This window comes from Lactuca saligna, chromosome 4, assembly GCF_052625555.1.
Source record: "Lactuca saligna cultivar CGN05327 chromosome 4, ASM5262555v1, whole genome shotgun sequence".
Lineage (NCBI taxonomy): Eukaryota > Viridiplantae > Streptophyta > Magnoliopsida > Asterales > Asteraceae > Lactuca > Lactuca saligna.
This window is the reverse complement of record NC_136420.1, coordinates 136,924,084-136,946,769: the sequence shown is the minus strand read 5'-3', so window position 1 is coordinate 136,946,769 and position 22,686 is coordinate 136,924,084. Positions and strand designations below refer to the sequence as shown.

At 36.7% G+C, this 22,686-nt stretch overlaps 3 protein-coding genes across 4 annotated transcripts; all 3 read left to right on the top strand.

Moving 5' to 3' along the window:
* The first annotated feature begins 909 nt into the window (after window positions 1-909).
* Window positions 910-1,248, top strand: LOC145040185 (uncharacterized). Its single transcript, XM_078988151.1, has one exon. It carries the CDS (start codon window positions 910-912, stop codon window positions 1,246-1,248), a length of 339 nt encoding a protein of 112 aa, XP_078844277.1.
* Window positions 1,249-1,514: 266 nt separating this feature from the next.
* On the top strand, window positions 1,515-2,000 carry LOC145040184 (uncharacterized). The gene has a single exon (XM_078988150.1). The coding sequence runs from the start codon at window positions 1,515-1,517 to the stop codon at window positions 1,998-2,000; it is 486 nt and encodes a 161-aa protein (XP_078844276.1).
* A 294-nt stretch (window positions 2,001-2,294) lies between these two features.
* Window positions 2,295-4,443, top strand: LOC145038828 (uncharacterized). Of its 2 annotated transcripts, XM_078987064.1 has the most exons (5): window positions 2,295-3,486; window positions 3,566-3,647; window positions 3,729-3,819; window positions 3,929-4,049; window positions 4,124-4,443. In XM_078987064.1, exons 1-5 carry the CDS (start codon window positions 3,377-3,379, stop codon window positions 4,200-4,202), a joined length of 483 nt encoding a protein of 160 aa, XP_078843190.1. In that variant the 5' UTR covers window positions 2,295-3,376; the 3' UTR covers window positions 4,203-4,443. The 2 variants fall into 2 exon arrangements, with proteins under 2 accessions (XP_078843190.1, XP_078843189.1); XM_078987063.1 differs by having other exon boundaries at window positions 3,729-4,049.
* Window positions 4,444-22,686: the final 18,243 nt, after the last annotated feature.

The window sequence follows — 22,686 nt, the reverse complement described above, 5'->3', positions numbered from 1 at the left end:
CCAAGCAACACTGTAAACGAACAACTGGATGTCATATGTCAAGAAAAGCAGCGCATCGATGAGATAAAAATGCATTTGGATGGTAGATATATTTGTCCACATGAAGCAGCATGGCGAATATTTGATTTCCCTATACATCACCGAAATCCAATGGTCCAAGTACTCTTAGTTCATGAAGAAAATAGTCAGTCAATTCTCTTCAAGGAAGACACAACAATAATACAAGTTCTCCGTAATCCAGCTGCTACTAGGACAACCCTATTAGCATGGTTTGAAAGCAACGCAAAAGACCCGACAGGTCATGAGCACACATATATTGAGTATCCAAAATACTAGAAATGGGATGGCACTTCCAAATCGTGGGATAGGAGAGCAGTTGTTTCATCTAACATGGTTGGTCATCTTGTATTTGTGCATCCATCATCTGGTGAATTGTTCTACTTGCGGTTGTTGCTGTGTCACCAAAAGGGTTGCACCTCTTTTGAAGACCTACGTACTGTATTTGGTTATGTTCACCCTACGTACAAATCTGCATGTAATGCGCTTGGAATCATAGGGGATGACATTGAGTGGCTTGTTGCGTTCAATGATACTTCTACATGGGCAACACCATTCCAGCTCCGTCTTCTTTTTTGTAGTTTGTTATTATTTTGTGAAGTTACAGATCCAAACCTTTTGTGGCAAAAGGCTTATGAAAAAATGTCAGACGACTACATTTATAGGTTAAAATCAACATTACCTGATAAGGCTTTCTCTGCAACAGATGATGTAGTTCGTCAGCAATTACTTCATGATCTAGAAGACATGCTCTGTTCTTCTATTCCATCAAGATCACTTGCTCATTTCAATTTGCCCATGCCATCACCTGTTATGCATACAATTCTCCAAAATTGACTACTCCGGGAAGAGATGACTTATGACAAAAGGGTTTTGGCTGATCATCATGCACAATTGCTTCCACAACTAAATACTCAGCAGATGGCAATCTATGGAAATGTTGTTTTCTGTATAGAAGCTAACAAACAGATTCTTATGTTAGTTTATGGTCATGGGGATACCGGAAATACATTCCTTTGGACAACTATTCTTTCGTTTTTTCGATCACTCGGAAAGGTTGTTCTTGCAGTCGCCGCTTCCGGAATAGCATCATTGCTTTTTCCTTCTGGAACCACGGCACATTCGAGATTTAAGATACCGATTGATCTCGCCAACAACAGATCATGCGATATAAAAAAAGGACATCACTAGCGGATTTTATGAAACATACATCACTCATCATATGGGATGAAGCCCCTATGAGTGATAGGAGATGCTTTGAGTATCTTGATACGTCTTTACGAGATGTACTTGACTATGACGAAAAGCCATTCGGTGGTATTTCAGTCCTTCTTGGTGGTGACTTTCGACAAATACTACCCGTTTTGACAAAAGGAACATGATCCCAAATCATAGATCTTACACTACCAAACTCATATCTATGGAAGTTTTTCGACCTTCAAATGTTGACTCAAAACATGAGGCTCAATTCCAATGAGAATAGCAATCCGCAGACAATGTCAACAGCTCTCTTTACCGAATGGCTACTTCAAATTGGTGAGGGCATAGTCGGACAGCCTGATCCAGATGATCCACGCGACATGTCTTTTATTCAGATCCCTCATTCATTGCTGATACCTCCAACGCATGACTCACTACAACAACTGATACATTTCGTATATGGCACAAAATTAGTTAATGCTCCGACAGTAATCGATCTATCAACACGGGCGATTGTATGTCCAACCAATGAAGCCGTTGATAATATCAACAGCATGATCCTCAAATCGTTTAACACAGATAGCAGGACATATAACAGTACGAATGCAATGGAACCGAACGGAAAGCACACATCAGATTTAGAGGGATCGTTCCCCACAGAATACCTAAATCAGTTGACCTTCCCAGGAATACCACCACACACATTGGAATTAAAGCTGAAGACACCCATAATGATAATGTGAAACATCAGACAACGAGATGGCTTATGTAATGGAACCAAACTAATTGTCACACAACTTCTGCCAGCAGTGATTGAGGCGACTATAATCACAGGGGAATCTATCGGACAACGAGTATATATACCTCGCATAAAGTTCATCCATAAGGAATTAGATTTGCCCATCTCCTTTACACGAAAGCAATTCCCTAATAAATTATGCTATGCAATGACAATCAACAAAAGTCAACGCCAGTCTCTGAAAAAAATTGGTGTTTACCTGTCTCAACCTGTTTTCTCACATGGGTAATTGTACATAGCACTTTCTAGAGCAACTTCCCCAGATTCATTGAAGATCCTTATAGAAAGAAATGATGCTATGCGATACAACGAAACAAAAAATGTTGTATATAGAGACTTATTACAAAAAATCACTGCAATTGAGGTGTCTCACATCATCACCGCATACTGTCATCCCATTCATATCCTCATTTTACTATAGTCATTCAGTAATAGACACCAACCAATATTCATGTGTATTACAGATATGTAGTAAATTACGGAACAGATTATCATCTTTTACATAGGCTCATTATATCCATTTAAAATGGAAAGTTACTAACACATTTGACCTACTGTCAGAAACGAACAGCGAAGAATTACCAGCATATATGAATTGAAGCGTGATGTAATAGGAAGTGCAATAGAATTGAGAATTGTTCAGAAATGGAGGCATGATGTCCGTCGATACGAAACCTGGTTTCTTGGGGTTGATAGATTTGTAAGCGAGTAAAAAACAACGGCAATCCAATATCTTTTTAAGTGTAACACATAATGATTAATCAAAATTTCAACCATATTATTCCTGTTCCACAGGGAGATGCAATACAGATCCTAGGACAGCGTACGAACCAGTCATACATAGAATCGGTAGTTAATGTATCAGAATGTTACACCATATCGGAATACAGTTGTCCTGAATTAGATAAATATCAAAAAGTATTGGAGAACGATTTTTACATAGACGTTGGCCTCAGCTCTGTTATAAAACCACTTGCAAATACAATAACCATCCCGACTACTTGGTTTTGTTTTGCTTCTAAATCGCAGCTAGCAAAACTTGGGGAACATCTACCATACTATCCATGTACTATCATAATATACTGAACCGCTTTCACTCATATAAAGTAACCATTTATCCGTCACCCTTTTTAGATTTCATTGGTATGCTGTCAAAGATCAGAGACTACACAAAACATGATGGCCAACCGTATGTTCTTATTCTAACCGATGATAGGTACATCTAATAACAGGTAATATATAACCCTAACAAAATCATCTCATCACTGCTGACAAAATGATCTATAAAACTTTTAGAGGCAATGAGGTCCCAATAAATCTATGGAAAGAGTGCTTTACAAATCCTATGAAATTAAATCGGATTCTAATCACGCCACCCCCTGCCATGATAGTAGTAGCAGTTACAAATCTAAAACCTTCAGTTTCTGCAGGTCAGTCACACTTTTTTTTAATATATCATAACCACAATATGATACATGTTACTTATTACAATTCAAATTGTTATTGTAGGAACATTACGTCACGGATCATCACATGCTACGCATATGTATGTAAATCCGCAAATCCCAGAAACCACAGAATTGATGAATCTGTAAACACTTAGAACCAACCAAAATATATAAATACATTTAACCCAAAAACAAGAATCACATCTACTTCAACAACATTGCAGGTACAATGGTCCACATCGACCATCAACAACACCATCAGGGATACCAGCCAAGTTGAAGGAAATCAGAGAAAAAACACGATTGGAACTCCTGGTAAACCTACACAACCCTCAGCCCAAACATAACTTCACGTCTGTTATAAACACTAGCAATGTTGGTTACATACAAGAAAAAACGGTTTTAGTGAAAGCATCCATTGTAGACATTGTGTTCCAGGATAAATGGTGTCAAATGATATGTCCAACCTCTAGAGATCCAATCTTCAGAAGGGGGACGCAATGGTACTGCAGTGCACACTCGAAGATCGAAAAACCCATACTAACGTACATACCAACCTGTAACCCTACAACATACTATTGTATTACAAAACATAATAACAAATAAAAACATCTTGTAGGCACAAGTTCCACGTCACGATAAACGATCCAACTGCCACGATATCAGCAATCATATCTGAAACATCATTTAACTCCTAAATTCAAACTCTGAGCATATAGTACACGACAATATAGCTGTTGACAGAAAGAGCTTACCAGTGGTGATCAGTCAGCACAAGGGGAAACAAAGAAAAATGTCCATTTAAATGCTAAAAACATCAACTGGCGATAATGTATAGTTCATCATAATCGACATAGAGATACCACAAACAAGTCAACAATCAGCAGTTCCAGCAACTCCATCACAACCTCCAATAACAAGGTCCGCAGTGGAACACGCCCCCCCCCCCCCCCCCCCCCATGTCAGACACAACCAGATGACATACTGCACGGAGCCTCACTTTTACTGCAAAAGGTACATACACATACATAAATACACATATCACTTTCATTAAATTTCCATTTATGATATCGTTGGTTAACACCTTACAGATGAGTCGGCGCCTTCAGGGGATGTCAAACGCACCCGAAAAAAATAAACATGCACCCATAAAATGACACCCCGTTGTTTTGTAACATGTTCCACTTTTGCTACGTTTAAAACTGTCAACAGCTAATATACTTGTGGTGTCTTAACCATATGTTAGTGTATGTTAACATATTTGATTTTGGAGTTATTTATTATTGTAATCAAATAGTAGGTTGCCATATATGTCTTTAATATAGATGGTTCACCACATATAGTATGCTTTTCTATTAAACAAAAATACATATACCTTTCGTTTATTTCCTACATACACCAATTACATCATTTAAGACAGTCATGAATGACCACGACAGTGTTCACAAACAAAAAATTGAATCGCAAAAACAAATATCCTATCTTCAATCAAAACAAAAATCATACCATCACCCAGTAGCCCCAATGTCCAAAAGTTCAACTACATACTTCACTTCCAAATAAACCGTTGATTAGTACAACTTTGTGTTATGGCACAGGTTTTCCAAATATATAATCAGATTTAACAAAAATCAGATAAAAATTTATTAGATACTTTTTCCTATTAAGATTGTGAATTATAGTTGGATACTAAGCATAATACCACATCTAAAGATCTATTGCAACAGCAAAACTGGAATTCCATGTTGTATATAAAACAAATATAAGGTCATCACCGGATATGTCCAACGTCTAACAGTTAAATTACATGCTTCACTTCCAAAGAAACCGTTGATTATCACAATTTTGTATTATAACACTACTTTTCCAAATATGAAATTACATAAAAAAAATATTAGATAGTTTCCCCTAATAAGATTGTGAATTATAGTTGTATACTAAGTGGCCTTTTAAAAGACAATATCACATCTAACGATTTATAATGGGTCGAATGTTTAAAAGTTAAATTACATGCTTCACTTTCAAAGAAACCGCCGATTACAACAACTTTGTATAAATATCAGATAAAAAATAATTAGATAGTTTTTTCCAATAATTAAATTGTGAATTATCTTATTTTCAAAATAATAACAAACATCATAAACGGACTGACCAGGAAAATTTATAACATCTTTTTCATAACAATGACATAAAAATATAAAGCTTCACAAAAAAATTAGAATATGTAAGGGATAAACATCACCATTTCTAGATCAAAACAACCACGTCATTCCTAAATAGGCTTACACCACCTACAATAAATGCACATAGCAATCGATTGCAGCCGCTTACGTACACAAAAAACGTTCTCCCTTTTGCATCCCATATAATACCCCATTTAATTACGACAACAGAAATCGTCAACAGTATTCGACAGCACCTATAAATCAATAAACTCCATTACACCTCCACACCACATCCAATCACACTACCAATCGGAAAACGAAAAGCCAAAAACCACTTCCCACAAAATGAAACCGGCTGAAATGGAAAACATCATTCATATGCTGATTGGCCAGGCGGAGGAGGAGTTGACCGCTCTAACAAACCTCCAAAGCGATTTCTACTTCAACCAGGAGATGAAGAACGACCTGTTGGAGAACATGAGCCGCCGGCCAAAGTACACCAACTACCTACAAATGAAGGACGTCATCAACAACATTACATACGTGGCATTAAAAAGAATCATGGTGATTTACAGTCTAAAGAAGAATACTGAAACGACCATCCAGGAGCTCAAGAAACTACTCAAAACACTTCCAGAAGACGATCAGCCATACATAGACTGATCAACAACAACAAAATCACGAACTCTTTTGTCATCTTCTTATCCATGATCTATGTAAATAAATAGTTTCCTCTTTTCATGCTATCCTTATGAACAGTCCGATGGCTTCAGACTTGTATTCACCTCTAAGAAATATAATCTATCGTTTATGTCTATTCTCTCATTCCATATATAAACCATAATGCCCGCACAAAGCAAACCACATGTGAAGCACGTTTATGAAGTTTTGTTCTCCTGGAAATTGTCTATTCTGTAGTCGGGCACGGAACCGTACGGTTTGGTTTTGGACATAAAGTCAAAATTTTGTCACATTACTAATTGTCTTCAACATAAAAATAGATAAGAAAGACCAATCATTCATGTATTCATCTTTTGTTGTCAACACTATAACAACATAACCAAGTCATTCCATTAAAAACAAAAAGACGTATAACAAAGGACATTCGCATCTGTTCCATCCCTTCAACAAAGAGAAAACAACAAACAAAAACATTTAGTCTGACCCCCACATCGCGGGGGCTCCCCATCTAGTTACAATTAAACATACTAATATAAATAATCTTTAAACAGATTATCCAAATCCTGATCACTATCTACTAATGGATGTGGCTGGCTCACACGTATATCATCTTCAATCGGATGTGGTTGGGTCACACCTACTTCATCTTCAACCGGTTGTGGTTGGGTCACACCTACAGATAACTGCAACTTTTCTCTGCAAGTAACAATTTCAAATGTAATAAATAGACACCTATAATGTTACAAAAAATTAAATGTAGTGTTTAATAAGTACTTTGAATAAAGTACTAAAAATAAACCAAAATATTAAATAACTTCATTAGAATTCATAAATAAAATTAAAAAACATATTTAGTTTTTTGAAATATATATATATATATATATATATATATATATATATATATATATATATATATATATATATATATATATATTGCATGAAATAATAACTAACCCAACATAAGGTAAATCGTCACCGACTCTAAAAAACCGGTTTCGGGTCTGAATAGTCACTCCGGGTATTTGTTTCTTTTTGTAAGTTCCGAGTCTGATGTATCTGATGTGTCCACGGCAGGAAGGTGCCAACCCTTCATTCTCGGAACTTACAACATCAATCACCTCGTCCATTTCCAGTTTTCAAGTGCTCTTTCACGTTTTCTTTGTTTTTCGAGGAGACAACCTTGTAGTTTTTCATCAATTTCATGTTCTTTCTTATTGTTACATTTGTTAAGTGTCTTCATGATAGATGTCAAATAAGATAGAGATTAGTAAATAACAATCGAGAGCATAAAGCAAAATCGAAAAACAAAACAATAAATCAAAAACTGAACATACTATACGATACGATTGTTGCAATATCAGACGTGAATAAGATGTTTGAATTTTGGCGGGTCAATGTAGTATATATATATATATATATATATATATATATATATATGACTTTACAAAGAGATAATATATATCCACTATTTAAATTTTGTTATATAGGGTGATGTGGAAAATATTTAATTAAATATTTTAAATATGTTTTTTTTTATACTGTTTAAAAGATAATTAATTAAAACTCATACATATGTTATACTTTCCATCTCTCTCTCTCTCTCCTCTCTCTCTCTCTCTCTCTCTCTCTCTCTATATATATATATATATATATATATATATATATATATATATATATATATATATATATATATATATATATATATTATAATAGAGATGAAAATACTTCAACCAAAATTCATTTAAAATCTAATATTTCAAATGTTTTTAATAATGATTGTAATAATTTCAATATGTGTTACTTAATTGATTTATTAATAAAAATATTAATATTTTATTATTTAATTTGTTAGTTAACTAAAATAATTTTCCTACATAAAGATACCATTTTTATGTTTGGTAACCATATTTGTTTATCATTTTTTTTATCTTTGTTGTCTAGAGTACATGTGATTACAAAAGAATGTGTACATAGAATGACTATTTCAATTTTACATAGGAATCGATACCATTAGATATGTATGTTGTTTTTAACCGGTGACAGGAGATCCACATACCATTTTTAATTATTTATATTAATGTTTAGTAATATCTATTTTATATTCATATTCACCTTAGTTTTTTAGGTACAAATTAAGCAAGATGATTATCGGCGCACCAACATAAAGTCAAACGTACGCCATGAAAAATATGTAATAAATTAAATATCATATTTACTAATCGACTTATTTTAAAACTTTTGATGATATTTATGTATAATGATATATTTTGTATGAATTCATTCTTAATTTCAATGTTTAATATTTGAAACTTCATACATGAAACCTTAGATATTTTGGTGCAATATTGTAACAACCCGTTATTTCAAGTCAGTAAAAATCGAGTCCTGTAACCTCTTTGAGAAAAGAATTAGAATATCATCGAAAAATGAAGTATTCAAAAACTCTATTTGGAGTACACTATGTGGTAGTTATCGTCTTAAGGTTTCCAAACATATAAATAATACAAAAATCCGAGTTATAACGAAGAAGTTATGATCATTCTAAGTTTTCCAACAAAAACCGGCAATACGAAGTTGCGTAAAAACGCAAAGTTTCAATAAAACACTTACCGACCTTAGGTGTCTAAATGAAAGTCGTAGATATCATTAAACTACAGACATGCATAAAAAGAACGCTCAAATCGGACAACGTATGAATAAGTTATGAATTTTTAAAGAAATTCCTTAATCACGTCATTTTAATAAATAAATAATAAAAATAATTCCGGAATTTGCCAATGGAATCTAAATGAAAGTTGTAGATCGTAGTCTCACCTTCGCGGGGATATAAAGAACGTCAAAAACGGAGTTTGTATGAAGGAGATATGAATTTTCGAAGTTTGATAAATAATTTATATATAATTTTTATTAAAACTTCGGTATTATCCGAAGGGGAGTCAGCGTCCTCATCCGAGGTACGCGCTGCGTACCCCTGTACTCCCCGCGTACCCGAGGAACCTGGCCTCAAACCGTCCACGTCGCCCTATGCGAGGCACCCGACCCGCCCGTCCGACCCACCGTCCCATCCGACCCGACTGCCTGAGCCGTCCCATCCGAGGCCGAGGCAGTCGAGGCTTCGGTCACGCATGACGTACGCGTACGCGTTGCGTACGAGCATACGCCCCGCGTACAAGGCCTCTCAGTCCCCCTATAAATAGCATGCGAGGGTTCCCGGGAAAATGGCCCATTCTCTCTTCTTTTTCTTGTGTTTTACCTCGTTTTCCATGCTCGCACTACCCCGAAGCCCTGGTCATTTTGTGCAAGTCCCGAAAGTCGATTTTTCTCCCAAGGAATCCCGAGATTTCCGAGAAAAATCCATTTCCCGAGACGTAACTCTGCCCGGTTTTCCATCTTGCTATCTTCAAGCTTTCAAGTGAGTTCATACCCCTTTCAAACACACTTTAAATACATTTTCAAATGCTTTTATACTCTTTTAGGGGGGGAATACAAGTAAACATACGGTTATTATCGTGTATTTTATAAAGTTTCACTTAGCTTGTTTTACCGAATAAATCACTTGGAACTCATTACTATTATGGAAAACTCTTGTCATACTTTGTGTGCATTAGACTTATACAAAGTATATAACGATTTCAAAGTACCTTTCATTGCTAAGTCGTTTTATACATTCTAAAAACTTATGATTTTGATTTGTCAAACATTGTGAAAAAGGATAAACTTTGCATAGAAAACTATCACTTTAATACGGGCTTAATTGAGAATCCATGAGACGTGTATATCTTCAAACGTTACTTTTCTTTATTAAAAAGTAATGCTGCAAGTCCTGTCTATAACCAGAGTCCCCCGTTCGGAGAACGTGTCAAATGTGTATAGATCTATACGGGAAGTCATGATCCCGCGCCCTGACTGTTAGCTACAGTCCATCTTTTGGGGTGATAGTTGTCATAACGCTGCGACGCCTGAAGAACGTCGTTACAGGTATATTATGTTTAGTATGGTTATAAAACTCATCGGATATACAATTATTATGGTATTATGCTTTTATGAACGAGTAGCTATTAAAGCTATTCTTCATCTAACAAATGTGATCTTCGTATAGCTTTATTATATAAAACTATGACACAACTTTTGAACGTCGGTTTCTTGCAAAGTTTTGGTTTTAGAGACTGTCATTTATGTTAGGAAAATAAGGGATTTTCCTGGTGCAATTATTTACAACTTATAACACGAACATTCATATGCATTTCATACTTTTATAAGAAAATAAGGGTTTTTCTTGCGAAACACAACAACTCGTATCTCAACCATTAGGGAAAATATGGGATTTTCTGGATTTAATACATTCACTTTCAACAAAACAAATCACAACTCTTTACATTTGAAATGCTGCGTTTTCTGGAAAATATACACCCATTTTGGAATGGCATCCAATTTTTCTAAACTACTTATGAACTCACCAACTTAATTGTTGACACTTTTTCTTTGAAATAACTTGTATTCTCAGGGAACCGCTAAGCAGGTTTGGGAATCAACTTTTGGTATTAACGCGCGGGCGTTAATTACTTCTTTTGAATGATGTTTATGTATTTATCTTTTGAACATGTAACGAATACAATTATGTAAACATCTTGGATACTTTAATATATATGGTGGTGTGTACTTTCCTTTCTATGAACTGTTATGATACTGAATATGACGTCCTCCGCCCCCGAACGTTTCCGCTGTTCTGGTTTGGGGGTGTGACAGATTGGTATCAGAGCTTTGTTTATAGGGAATTAAGTATATCAAAACCATTCCTTTTTGATATACAACTATAAACTCAACTGGGCAAAAACACTCTGAGAAAAATTCATACTTTTGAAAGTAAACCTAATTAGTTTTAAGGTAAGCATGCACTCATTTATACTAATAACATTTTCATAGTAAATAACTTTAGAAGTATTATAAATAAGTTGTGCAGTACAGGTACGCCTTGGGACATGTAATCGGAACTGGGAAGAATATAGTCTGATCAACTATATTTGTCCAAGAGCCGACTAACGTATGCCAAGGAGTGTCTGCAATGGACAACAAATTTAAAACTTACCAAAAGCATATCGCTAAAGAATAATGAGGGAGTATTCGAGTGCCGTCAACCATTAAACTTAAGGGTAAGTTTCATGTGCTCTAGCTTATAGTAAACTTTTAACTCTATTCTCGTACAATCTAAATGGCGGGATTCCATCACCCCAATGACCCCTACTACCCCAACCAAGGTAATGGAGGGTGGATCGAAGAAGATCCTGAAGAAGACGAAGAGCCTATAAAGTTGGAGGGAAGGGATGACTCTGGCACGGATTCGGAGCCAGAAATTATAAATCCACCAATCCCACAATCTCCCGTCCACGTGAGGAATTTCCAAGGACCCACTCCAGTGTGGGGAAGTCACCTCCATCATTGGAGCCAACAACAAAGCTTACGCCCTCCTTACGGCATGTGCCGAGACTTCTATGATGTGAGAGGCGGGGGATCAGCCGACCGTGCACTTCCGGTCATGGTTGGCAAACTCGCCAACCAGTGCTATCAATCCGGAGTGCAAGCCAACCGAATCCGAGAGGTCAATGTGGAAGTACAAATCCACACGGCCGATATCAACCGCCTAGAGTTGTTGCAGAACGACATCCACATTCGCGCCGAAACGTTTCAAGCACAAGCAAATGCGGCCTTCGCAGAATTAAGAGAACAACAAGCTGCGTTTGATAGACGCCTCATGGAGTCGAAGCAGTCCGACACGGAGTCGAGCTCCAAATGCAAAGCGCACCGCAAGTAGTACTTGCCCAACTCTCAAATTTTGTTATAAATTAGGACTTCGGATAAAAGTATTATTTTCTTTAAATTGTTCTGTAATCAGAGGCCTTTAGAAAGGCCAAGAAATTTTGTCTAGACCCCGCTGTAACACAACTATATGTTTAATATATATATATATAAGGGTATACCCCTTTTCTTGTTGTTGTTAATCATGCGCAAATCGTTCGATTCATTGGTACATCTATTCAAACTTTACTTTCAAGCTCAAAACATTGTGTCAGTCAAACCCAACTTCTTAGAACTATTAGAAGTTAACTCAATATCATTCAACTCTGAACTGCCAAAACTTATAAATTTTTCCATATTTTTTCTTTTGGCAGCACGATGCCTCCTCGTCCAAACCTAAGGCCCAGGCCGGGCACGGTACTACCACCACCTCCACCACCAGCTTATGATCCAGCCATGGTTCAGGCTGCTATCACAGCAGCAGTAACTGTAGCCCTCTCGCAAATAAACTTCCACGGAAATGGAGGGGCGGGAAGCAGCACGAATCATCCAAATCATGGCACTGGTCATGGCCAAGCAAGAGAATGTACTTACAAGGAGTTCTCTAACGCTAAGCCAAAAACTTTTAATGGAACTGGGGGAGTCATTGCACTAATGCAATGGTTCGAGAAGACCGAAACGGTCTTCGAGATCTGCTCATGCCTAGAAGCAAGCAAAGTCAAGTTCGCTGCTTGCACTTTCGTAAATCGAGACCTCACTTGGTGGAAAAGCCATGTGAATTCAGTGACGCTCACTGTCGCCAACGCCATGAGTTGGGACGATCTAAAGGTTCTACTACTGGAAGAATACTGTCCAAGGGGCGAAGTGCAAAAGCTTGAGCAGGAGCTCTGGAATCTGAAAATGACTGGGTCTGACCTAGTCACCTACACAGCTAGGTTCAACGACCTCGCTGCACTGTGCCCTACCATGGTCAACCCAGAATCAAAGAAGGTTGAAAGGTACATTTGGGGGTTGTCACCCCAGATTCAAGGGCATGTCCTAGCTTCCGGCCCTGTTACCTACAACAGCGCTAAACGCCTGGCTCAGCGACTCATCGACCACGGAGTAAAACCCAGTATCATTTCAACAACCGCAAATCCACCTAGGAAGGCTCAGGGCCAGAGTAGGCCTTGGAACAAAAGGAGGGGACAAACTCTCTAGGAAAACCCCAAGAAACAACAAGTAATAGCGACCCACGCTATGACTGTACCTGTGAACCCTGCCCCCACAAGCTCATATAATGGGAAACTTCCTAAATGCAACCAATGCAGCTTCCACCACCACGGTCCTTGCCCTGATCTTCAATGCACCAAGTGTAATAAGAAGGGACATACAGCCCGCTATTGCAAAGGGCCAACCCAACCATCCGTCCCCACTACTAATACCGGGGTAAGTCGCGCCTGCTTTGAGTGCGAAGACACGGGGCACTACCGCAGGGACTACCCAAAGGCAAACAACCGGAATACCAGCGGAAGGGGCCGAGTTTTCGCAATGGGACAAGATGAAGCCATTGCGGACCCTACTGTTGTTACGGGTACGTTTCTTCTCGATAACTCGTATGCATGCATTTTTTTTTGATAGTGGAGCGGAAAGGAGTTTTGTGAGTCACTACTTTAAAGGCCTGCTAAAATCAATACCACAATCATTAAGTGAACCATTCATAGTAGAAATGGCCAACGGGAAAACCGAAGGCACTAAGGAGATATACTTAAACTGCACCCTAACTTTAAACGATAATCCCTTTTCAATCAACCTCATGCCAGTCGCGATTAAGAGTTTCGATGTCATCATTGGCATGGATTGGCTGAGTTCTCATCATGCGGACATTCTATGTTACGATAAGGCCGTTCGCCTTAATCTGCCAACCGGTGAAACTTTCATTGTCTTGGGCGACAAACCAAGTACCACTCTTCGTATCATCTCAAGTATCCAAGCTCGGAAATGCCTACGCAAGGAGTGTCACGCATTCTTGGCACATGTTGTAGATATGAAACGCGAAGTCCAAGACATCAAGAGTGTGCCTGACGTACGCGATTTTCCCGACGTTTTTCCCGAGGACCTTCCGGGAATACCACCCGCGAGACAAGTTGAGTTCCGAATCGATCTAGTTCCTGGAGCTACCCCAGTAGCCAAAGCACCCTATCGATTAGCCCCGGCAGAGATGCAAGAGCTATCCAGCCAACTGAATGAACTACTTGGAAAAGGATTCATCAGGCCGAGCTTCTCGCATACTGTTCGTGAAAAAGAAGGATGGATCATTCAGAATGTGCATCGACTACCGAGAACTCAACAAACTTACCATCAAGAACCGATACCCCCTACCCCGAATCGATGACTTATTCGACCAACTCCAAGGAGCCAACTACTTCTCCAAGATCGATCTGAGGTCGGGATATCACCAGCTACGAGTCCTGGAGAGTGATATTCCCAAGACGGCCTTCCGAACACGATACGGACATTACGAGTTCGTAGTGATGCTGTTCGGACTAACCAATGCCCCGGCCGTATTCATGGATCTAATGAATCGGGTATGTCGTCCATTCTTGGATAAATTCGTGATAGTATTCATAGACGACATACTCATTTATTCAAAGAATAAAGAAGAGCATGGTCAACATCTGAGGCAAGTTTTAAAGACGTTACGGACTGAGAGACTGTATGAAAAATTCTCAAAATGTGAATTTTGGATTAGAAAGGTGGACTTCCTCGGTCACGTGGTTAGCAAGGAAGGAATCCACGTGGATCCATCAAAAATCAAGGCTATCAAAAACTGGACTGTGCCAACTACACCAACAGAAATTCGCCAATTTCTAGGTCTTGCTGGTTATTACCGAAGGTTCATCCAGAATTTCTCCCGCATCACAAAGCCTCTTACCGCCTTAACCCAAAAAGGTGTAACCTACAATTGGGGAGAAAAGCAAGATGCTGCATTTCAGACTTTGAAACAGGCCCTTTGCAGTGCGCCCATCCTTTCTCTCCCAGAAGGGACCGAAGATTTTGTGGTGTATTGCGACGCTTCGAAGCAAGGGCTAGGCTGTGTACTAATGCAGAGGGGAAAGGTTATTGCATATGCCTCACGACAACTGAAAACGCATGAGGTCAATTACACTACTCATGATTTAGAGCTTGGGGCGGTGGTCTTCGCTCTTATAATCTGGAGACACTACCTATATGGTACCAAATGCACTATCTTTACAGACCACAAGAGCCTACAACACATCTTCGACCAGAAGGAGTTGAACATGAGACAGCGACGTTGGGTCGAATTGCTCAACGACTACGAATGTGAGATTCGCTATCATCCAGGAAAGGCTAACGTCGTGGCAGATGCCCTTAGTCGTAAGGAGTACTCTGGCCGAAGAGTGAAGTCATTAGCCATGTCAATCCATTCGCACCTGTCGACACAAGTCAAGGAAGCTCAAATAGAGGCCCTGAAACCCGAAAACGTGACAGGTGAGACCCTTAGGGGAATGGACAAGAATTTAGAAATCAAGAGTGACGGAGCACGCTACCTCATGAACCGAATATAGACACCCAAGTTTGGTGGACTTAGAGAGATAGTTATGAGCGAGGCACACAAGACTCCATACTCCGTACACCCCGGGTCAGACAAGATGTATCAAGATCTCAAACAACTCTACTGGTGGCCAAACATGAAAGCAGAGGTCGCTACATATGTGAGCAAGTGTTTGACTTGCGCCAAGATCAAAATAGAACACCAGAAACCCTCAGGACTACTCCAACAACCTGAAATCCCTGAGTGGAAATGGGAGCAGATTTCCATGGACTTCATAACGAAACTGCCCAAAACTCAGGGTGGCCAAGATACTATTTGGGTAATCGTCGATAGATTAACCAAGTCCGCTCATTTCCTACCGATCAAGGAAACTGATAAAATGGAAAAGCTATCGAGAATCTACATCCGAGAGATCGTACGACTCCATGGAGTGCCAATGTCTATCATCTCGGATAGAGACAGCAGATTCACATCTAGATTCTGGCAATCATTGCAAAAATCCATGGGAACAAGATTGGACATGAGTACAACCTATCACCCCCAAACTGACGGACAGAGCGAAAGAACGATCCAAACCTTGGAAGACATGTTGCGAGCATGTGTAATCGACTTTGGTAAAGCATGGGATGTTCACTTACCTTTGGTTGAGTTCTCTTATAACAATAGTTATCATACTAGTATCAATACTGCTCCATTTGAAGCCCTTTACGGCCGTAAGTGCAGATCACCTCTGTGCTGGACGGAAGTGGGCGACACACAACTAGCAAAAGGTCTAGTCCCTGATAGCACCCTCATTGGTCCAGAGATCATCAGAGAAACTACTGAAAAGATCGTGAAAATACGAGAACGACTGAGATCCTTGAGGGATAGGCAAAAGAGCTATGCCGACAAAAGACGTAAACCCTTGGAATTTCAGATTGGCGATCGGGTACTACTAAAGGTCTCACCCTGGAAGGGAATGATACGCTTTGGAAAGCGTGGGAAGCTAAATCCTAGGTACATTGGACCCTTCGAAATCATTTCAAGGGTTGGTCCAGTAGCCTACAAACTCCGACTTCCAATAGAGCTTAACAAAGTACATCCAGTATTCCACGTATCAAACCTAAAGAAGTGTCTGTCCGACGAAACACTTGTAATTCCACTCGATGAGATCGAACTAAATGAAAATCTTAACTTTGTGGAAGAACCCGTCGAGATCATGGATAGGGAAGTTAAACGAACTAAACAGTGTCGCATTCCAATAGTAAAGGTCCGATGGAATGCTAAGAGGGGACCTGAGTTCACGTGGGAACGAGAAGATCAAATGCAACAGAAGTATCCACATCTCTTCCCCAGCCCCTAAGACTCTTCTTTTGTATTAAAATTTCGGGACGAAATTCCCTCTAACGGGGGGATGATGTAACAACCCGTTATTTCAAGTCAGTAAAAATCGAGTCCTGTAACCTCTTTGAGAAAAGAATTAGAATATCATCAAAAAATGAAGTATTCAAAAACTCTATTTGGAGTACACTATGTGGTAGTTATCGTCTTAAGGTTTCCAAACATATAAATAACACAAAAATCCGAGTTATAACGAAGAAGTTATGATCATTCTAAGTTTTCCGACAAAAACCGGCAATACGAAGTTGCGTAAAAACGCAAAGTTTCAATAAAACACTTTCCGACCTTAGGTGTCTAAATGAAAGTTGTAGATATCATTAAACTACAGACATGCATAAAAAGAACGCTCAAATCGGACATCGTATGAATAAGTTATGAATTTTTAAAGAAATTCCTTAATCACGTCATTTTAATAAATAAATAATAAAAATAATTCCGGAATTTGCCAACGGAATCTAAATGAAAGTTGTAGATCGTAGTCTCACCTTCGCGGGGATATAAAGAACGTCAAAAACAGAGTTCGTATGAAGGAGATATGAATTTTCGAAGTTTGATAAATAATTTATATATAATTTTTATTAAAACTTCGGTATTATCCGAAGGGGAGTCAGCGTCCTCATCCGAGGTACGCGCTGCGTACCCCTGTACGCCCCGCGTACCCGAGGAACTTGGCCTCAAACCGTCCACGTCGCCCTATGTGAGGCACCCGACCCGCCCGTCCGACCGTCGTCCCATCCGACCCGACTGCCTGAGCCGTCCCATTCGAGGCCGAGGCAGTCGAGGCTTCGGTCACGCATGACGTACGCGTACGCGCTGCGTACGAGCGTACACCCCGCGTACGAGGCATGCCCCCCCTATAAATAGCATGCGATGGTTCCCGGGAAAATGGCCCATTCTCTCTCCTTTTTCTTGCGTTTTACCTCGTTTTCCGTGCTCTCACTACCCCGAAGCCCTGGTCATTTTGTGCAAGTCCCGAAAGTCGATTTTTATCCCGAGGAATCCCGAGATTTCCGAGAAAAATCCATTTCCCGAGATGAACCTCTGCCCGGTTTTCCATCTTGCTATCTTCAAGCTTTCAAGTGAGTTCATACCCCTTTCAAACACACTTTAAATACATTTTCAAATGCTTTTATACTCTTTTAGGGGGGGAATACAAGTAAACATACGGTTATTATCGTGTATTTTATAAAGTTTCACTTAGCTTGTTTTACCGAATAAATCACTTGGAACTCATTACTATTATGGAAAACTCTTGTCATACTTTGTGTGCATTAGACTTATACAAAGTATATAACGATTTCAAAGTACCTTTCATTGCTAAGTCGTTTTATACATTCTAAAAACTTATGATTTTGATTTGTCAAACATTGTGAAAAAGGATAAACTTTGCATAGAAAACTATCACTTTAATATGGGCTTAATTGAGAATCCATGAGACGTGTATATCTTCAAACGTTACTTTTCTTTATTAAAAAGTAATGCTGCAAGTCCTGTCTATAACCAGAGTCCCCCGTTCGGAGAACGTGTCAAATGTGTATAGATCTATACGGGAAGTCATGATTCCGCGCCCTGACTATTAGCTACAGTCCATCTTTTGGGGTGACAGTTGTCATAACGCTGCGACGCCTGAAGAACGTCGTTACAGGCATATTATGTTTAGTATGGTTATAAAACTCATCGGATATACAATTATTATGGTATTATGCTTTTATGAACGAGTAGCTATTAAAGCTATTCTTCATCTAACAAATGCGATCTTCGTATAGCTTTATTATATAAAACTATGACACAACTTTTGAACGTCGGTTTCTTGCAAAGTTTTGGTCTTAGAGACTGCCATTTATGTTAGGAAAAATAAGGGATTTTCCTGGTGCAATTATTTACAACTTATAACACGAACATTCATATGCATTTCATACTTTTATAAGAAAATAAGGGTTTTTCTTGCGAAACACAACAACTCGTATCTCAACCATTAGGGAAAATATGGGATTTTCTGGATTTAATACATTCACTTTCAACAAAACAAATCACAACTGTTTACATTTGAAATGCTGCGTTTTCTGGAAAATATACACCCATTTTGGAATGGCATCCAATTTTTCTAAACTACTTATGAACTCACCAACTTAATTGTTGACACTTTTTCTTTGAAATAACTTGTATTCTCAGGGAACCGCTAAGCAGGTTTGAGAATCAACTTTTGGGATTAACGTGCGGGCGTTAATTACTTCTTTTGAATGATGTTTATGTATTTATCTTTTGAACATGTAACGAATACAATTATGTAAACATCTTGGATACTTTAATATATATGGTGGTGTGTACTTTCCTTTCTATGAACTGTTATGATACTGAATATGACGTCCTCCGCCCCCGAACGTTTCCGCCGTTCTGGTTTGGGGGTGTGACAAATATAAATAGTGTAATACAAAGTTTATTGGATCAGTATTTTTTATTAATAGCTCATTCAAAACAACTTATTTATTATTTTATCGAATAAAATATTATTGGATATAAGAAAAGTAGAAAGCAAATATTAAAGAGTATTTCAATTATATTAATGTTATACAAAAACTTATAATATATATTGGATAGTATAAAAGTAAAAGCAAAGTTTATAAGGTGTGGACTAGATAGTATCAAAATATGAGTTGATGGACTTTTATATTATTTGATAATTCGGTTAATGGTAAAAACATGACCAAAAACGTAAATTTCAACATATTTTTATTTTTACTCATAATTATTTTAATCATTTAAATGCATTCATGTGCAACGCGCGAGGTTACACCTTATATATATATATATATATATATATATATATATATATATATATATATATATATATATATATATATATATATATATATATATGGGCTAGATTATAATATCGATGACATATATTGTGCGGTCCTAAAAACAATTCTAGGCCAATGAATGGAGAAAATGAAAGGATTTGATATTAGGGCTTATGTTATTAATATGGAGTAGCATATACCATATAATTATATAAATTTCTTTAAAATGGTAATTTAGTCAATTAAACCTGATATAAAAAATGAAAATTCTGATCTTAAGGGATCATTAATTTCTTAAATGAAAAAAAAATCTGATTTTTAAAATTAATTCCATTTCGAAATTAACATGATTTTAATTAGTTTGATTTATTTTCTTAAAGAATACAGATTCATTCTAAATATCTTTTTAGATTTAATATAATTTCTGAAAATTCATATCCATTTTTTCTTTAAGAATTCAAGGTTCATAAAAATCATTTTTTTCGAATTTTTTTTCCAACCTTATTAATTTAAGGTTCACAAAAGTTGATTTATACACATATTCGATAAGAATTTTCTATCATTATTGTAGAATGATTGTGTTTTTTTCTCAATGTTCTTGAAAAGTGTTAAGATTATACACATGTTTTTTTAGAGTTAGTTATAATTCTTATAGAATTGTTGTGGTTTTTCCGATGATCCTAAACAATATTAAAATTATACAAATATTCTTTAAGAATTTATCGTCATTCGATTAGATTATACATGTATTCTTTAAAAATTAATATATTCTATAAAAATTCTCGTCATTCTTAAAGAATGGTTAAGATTTTTTCAACTACCTTGAAGAGACTATTATGACAATACATATTAGATACATTATTGACGTTTAATATTCATTCTTGTGTACTAAACAAACTATAAAGGTAGAGAAAGACAGTCAAATCAGGTCCATATTCAATCAAATTTACTTCTTCATAAAACTATAGATCCTTCCAACTTAAAAGTATCATCTCTGTCTTGAAAGTGCAACATCGCTTTGTTGTCTACAAAATATAAAACTTGAAACTGTTATACATATTTTTTTTTATCAAAATCCTACTTTTTATTAACAACCGCATTCTTCAACATCGCTAAATTTTTTGTCAATGACCATGATTTACCAGTTTATGAAAAACATATATATATATATATATATATATATATATATATATATATATATATATATATATATATATATATATATATATATATATATATATATATCCTTAAAAAAAACCTATAAAAAAAGACTAAAATTATTCGTAACAAACAACATCATATAAAATTAGGAAAATAAATAGGGTTGAGATAATCTACCTGGTTTGCTAGAGAACCCAATAGTAGAGTTTTAAACTAAAGCATAGTAGTTTTATATTTTAATTACCAATTACACATAGTTTCAAAATTAATTACCAAAACATGGCAATGTTATTACGACCCCACTTTTTAAAAAAAATGTAAAAAACAGTGAGTTTTGATTACCTTAATGGCTACCATAAACATTTGCACGAGGGTTTAGAAGGTGGATGTGGTGCAAATATGGTGGAAGTAGTCCTATAATTTTGTTATTGGTTCATTAAATGCACCTGGTAAATAATCGAAGATCGTGAGATGCGATGATTATTGTGGCGGTTCCTTCTATATGTCATCATCGAGACAGAGACGAAAAGAGGGAGATGGTCAATGAAGAGGGTATGAGGGGGTTGGATGATGACGGTGGTGATGTTTATGAGATGTATTAATGGGATTTAAGGGTAACTTACCATTATTTTAGGGATTTTCCATATATATCCTCATTTACTTTTAGATATTAATTAACATATCCATGTAATATTATTAATATAATCTTATTGGTTTAATTAATAATTTAATTTTTGTTAACTTCTGATTGTTCCTTACGAGCACACAATAATTTTCAATCCACATATAAACCTAGCTCGTGTGTGTGTGTGTATATATATATATATATATATATATATATATATATATATATATATATATATATATGGGTAAAGTGAATATACCTAACAACCTTATATAAGCTTAGGTACCTAACCTCATCAAATTACATCATTTTGCATTAAATTTTCATTGCAATCATCCAAGGTTCTTAAACTTCATCCCTAAACTTTATTTACTTCAAAAAAAAATTGGAAATTCATCATTATATTTCTCCTGTATTTTTTTGTTTGTAGCGATAGGATATAAAGTCCATCAGGTGGTATTCAATAGAAAGACGTGATGTAAAAGAAAGATATTGGTGAAAGTCCAAAGATTTTGGAAGCAATCAAGTTATGGGGTTAAAGTTTAAGAACCTTAGGCAATTACAATATAAATATCATACAAACCGATGTCGTATTATGGAGTTAGGTACCTAAGCTTATATAAGGTTGTTAGGTATATTCACTTTTGTAACGGTAGTATATGAAGCCCACCAGGGGGTCTCCGATATAAAGACGTCATTTGAAGGAAGATAATGATGAAAGTCTAAAGATTTTGGAAGCAATCAAGTTATGAGGTTGAATTTTAAGAACTTTGGGTGATTACAATGCAAATATGAAACAAAATTACATAGGATGATGTGGTTAGGTACCTAAGCTTATATAAGGTTGTTAGGTACACTTTACCCTATATATATATATATATATATATATATATATATATATATATATAGCGTTCAATCGAAAACATTTGAAAACAAATTTGGACCACACAATTTTTTTAATTAAAAATATAAAATAATATTCATATAAATTATCAAATAGTTAAAAACAATTAAAAAAAC

Bases quoted from the DNA above. Each gene is read 5' to 3' on its own strand.
- LOC145040185 (XM_078988151.1), top strand. From the start codon at position 910: ATGACTTATGACAAAAGGGTTTTGGCTGATCATCATGCACAATTGCTT.
- LOC145038828 (XM_078987063.1), top strand. From the start codon at position 3,333: ATGATCTATAAAACTTTTAGAGGCAATGAGGTCCCAATAAATCTATGG. The intron at 3,648-3,728 runs GTAAACACTTAG...ACAACATTGCAG, and splicing joins ACCACAGAATTGATGAATCT to GTACAATGGTCCACATCGAC. The intron at 4,050-4,123 runs GTACATACCAAC...AACATCTTGTAG, and splicing joins ATCGAAAAACCCATACTAAC to GCACAAGTTCCACGTCACGA.
- LOC145040184 (XM_078988150.1), top strand. From the start codon at position 1,515: ATGAGGCTCAATTCCAATGAGAATAGCAATCCGCAGACAATGTCAACA.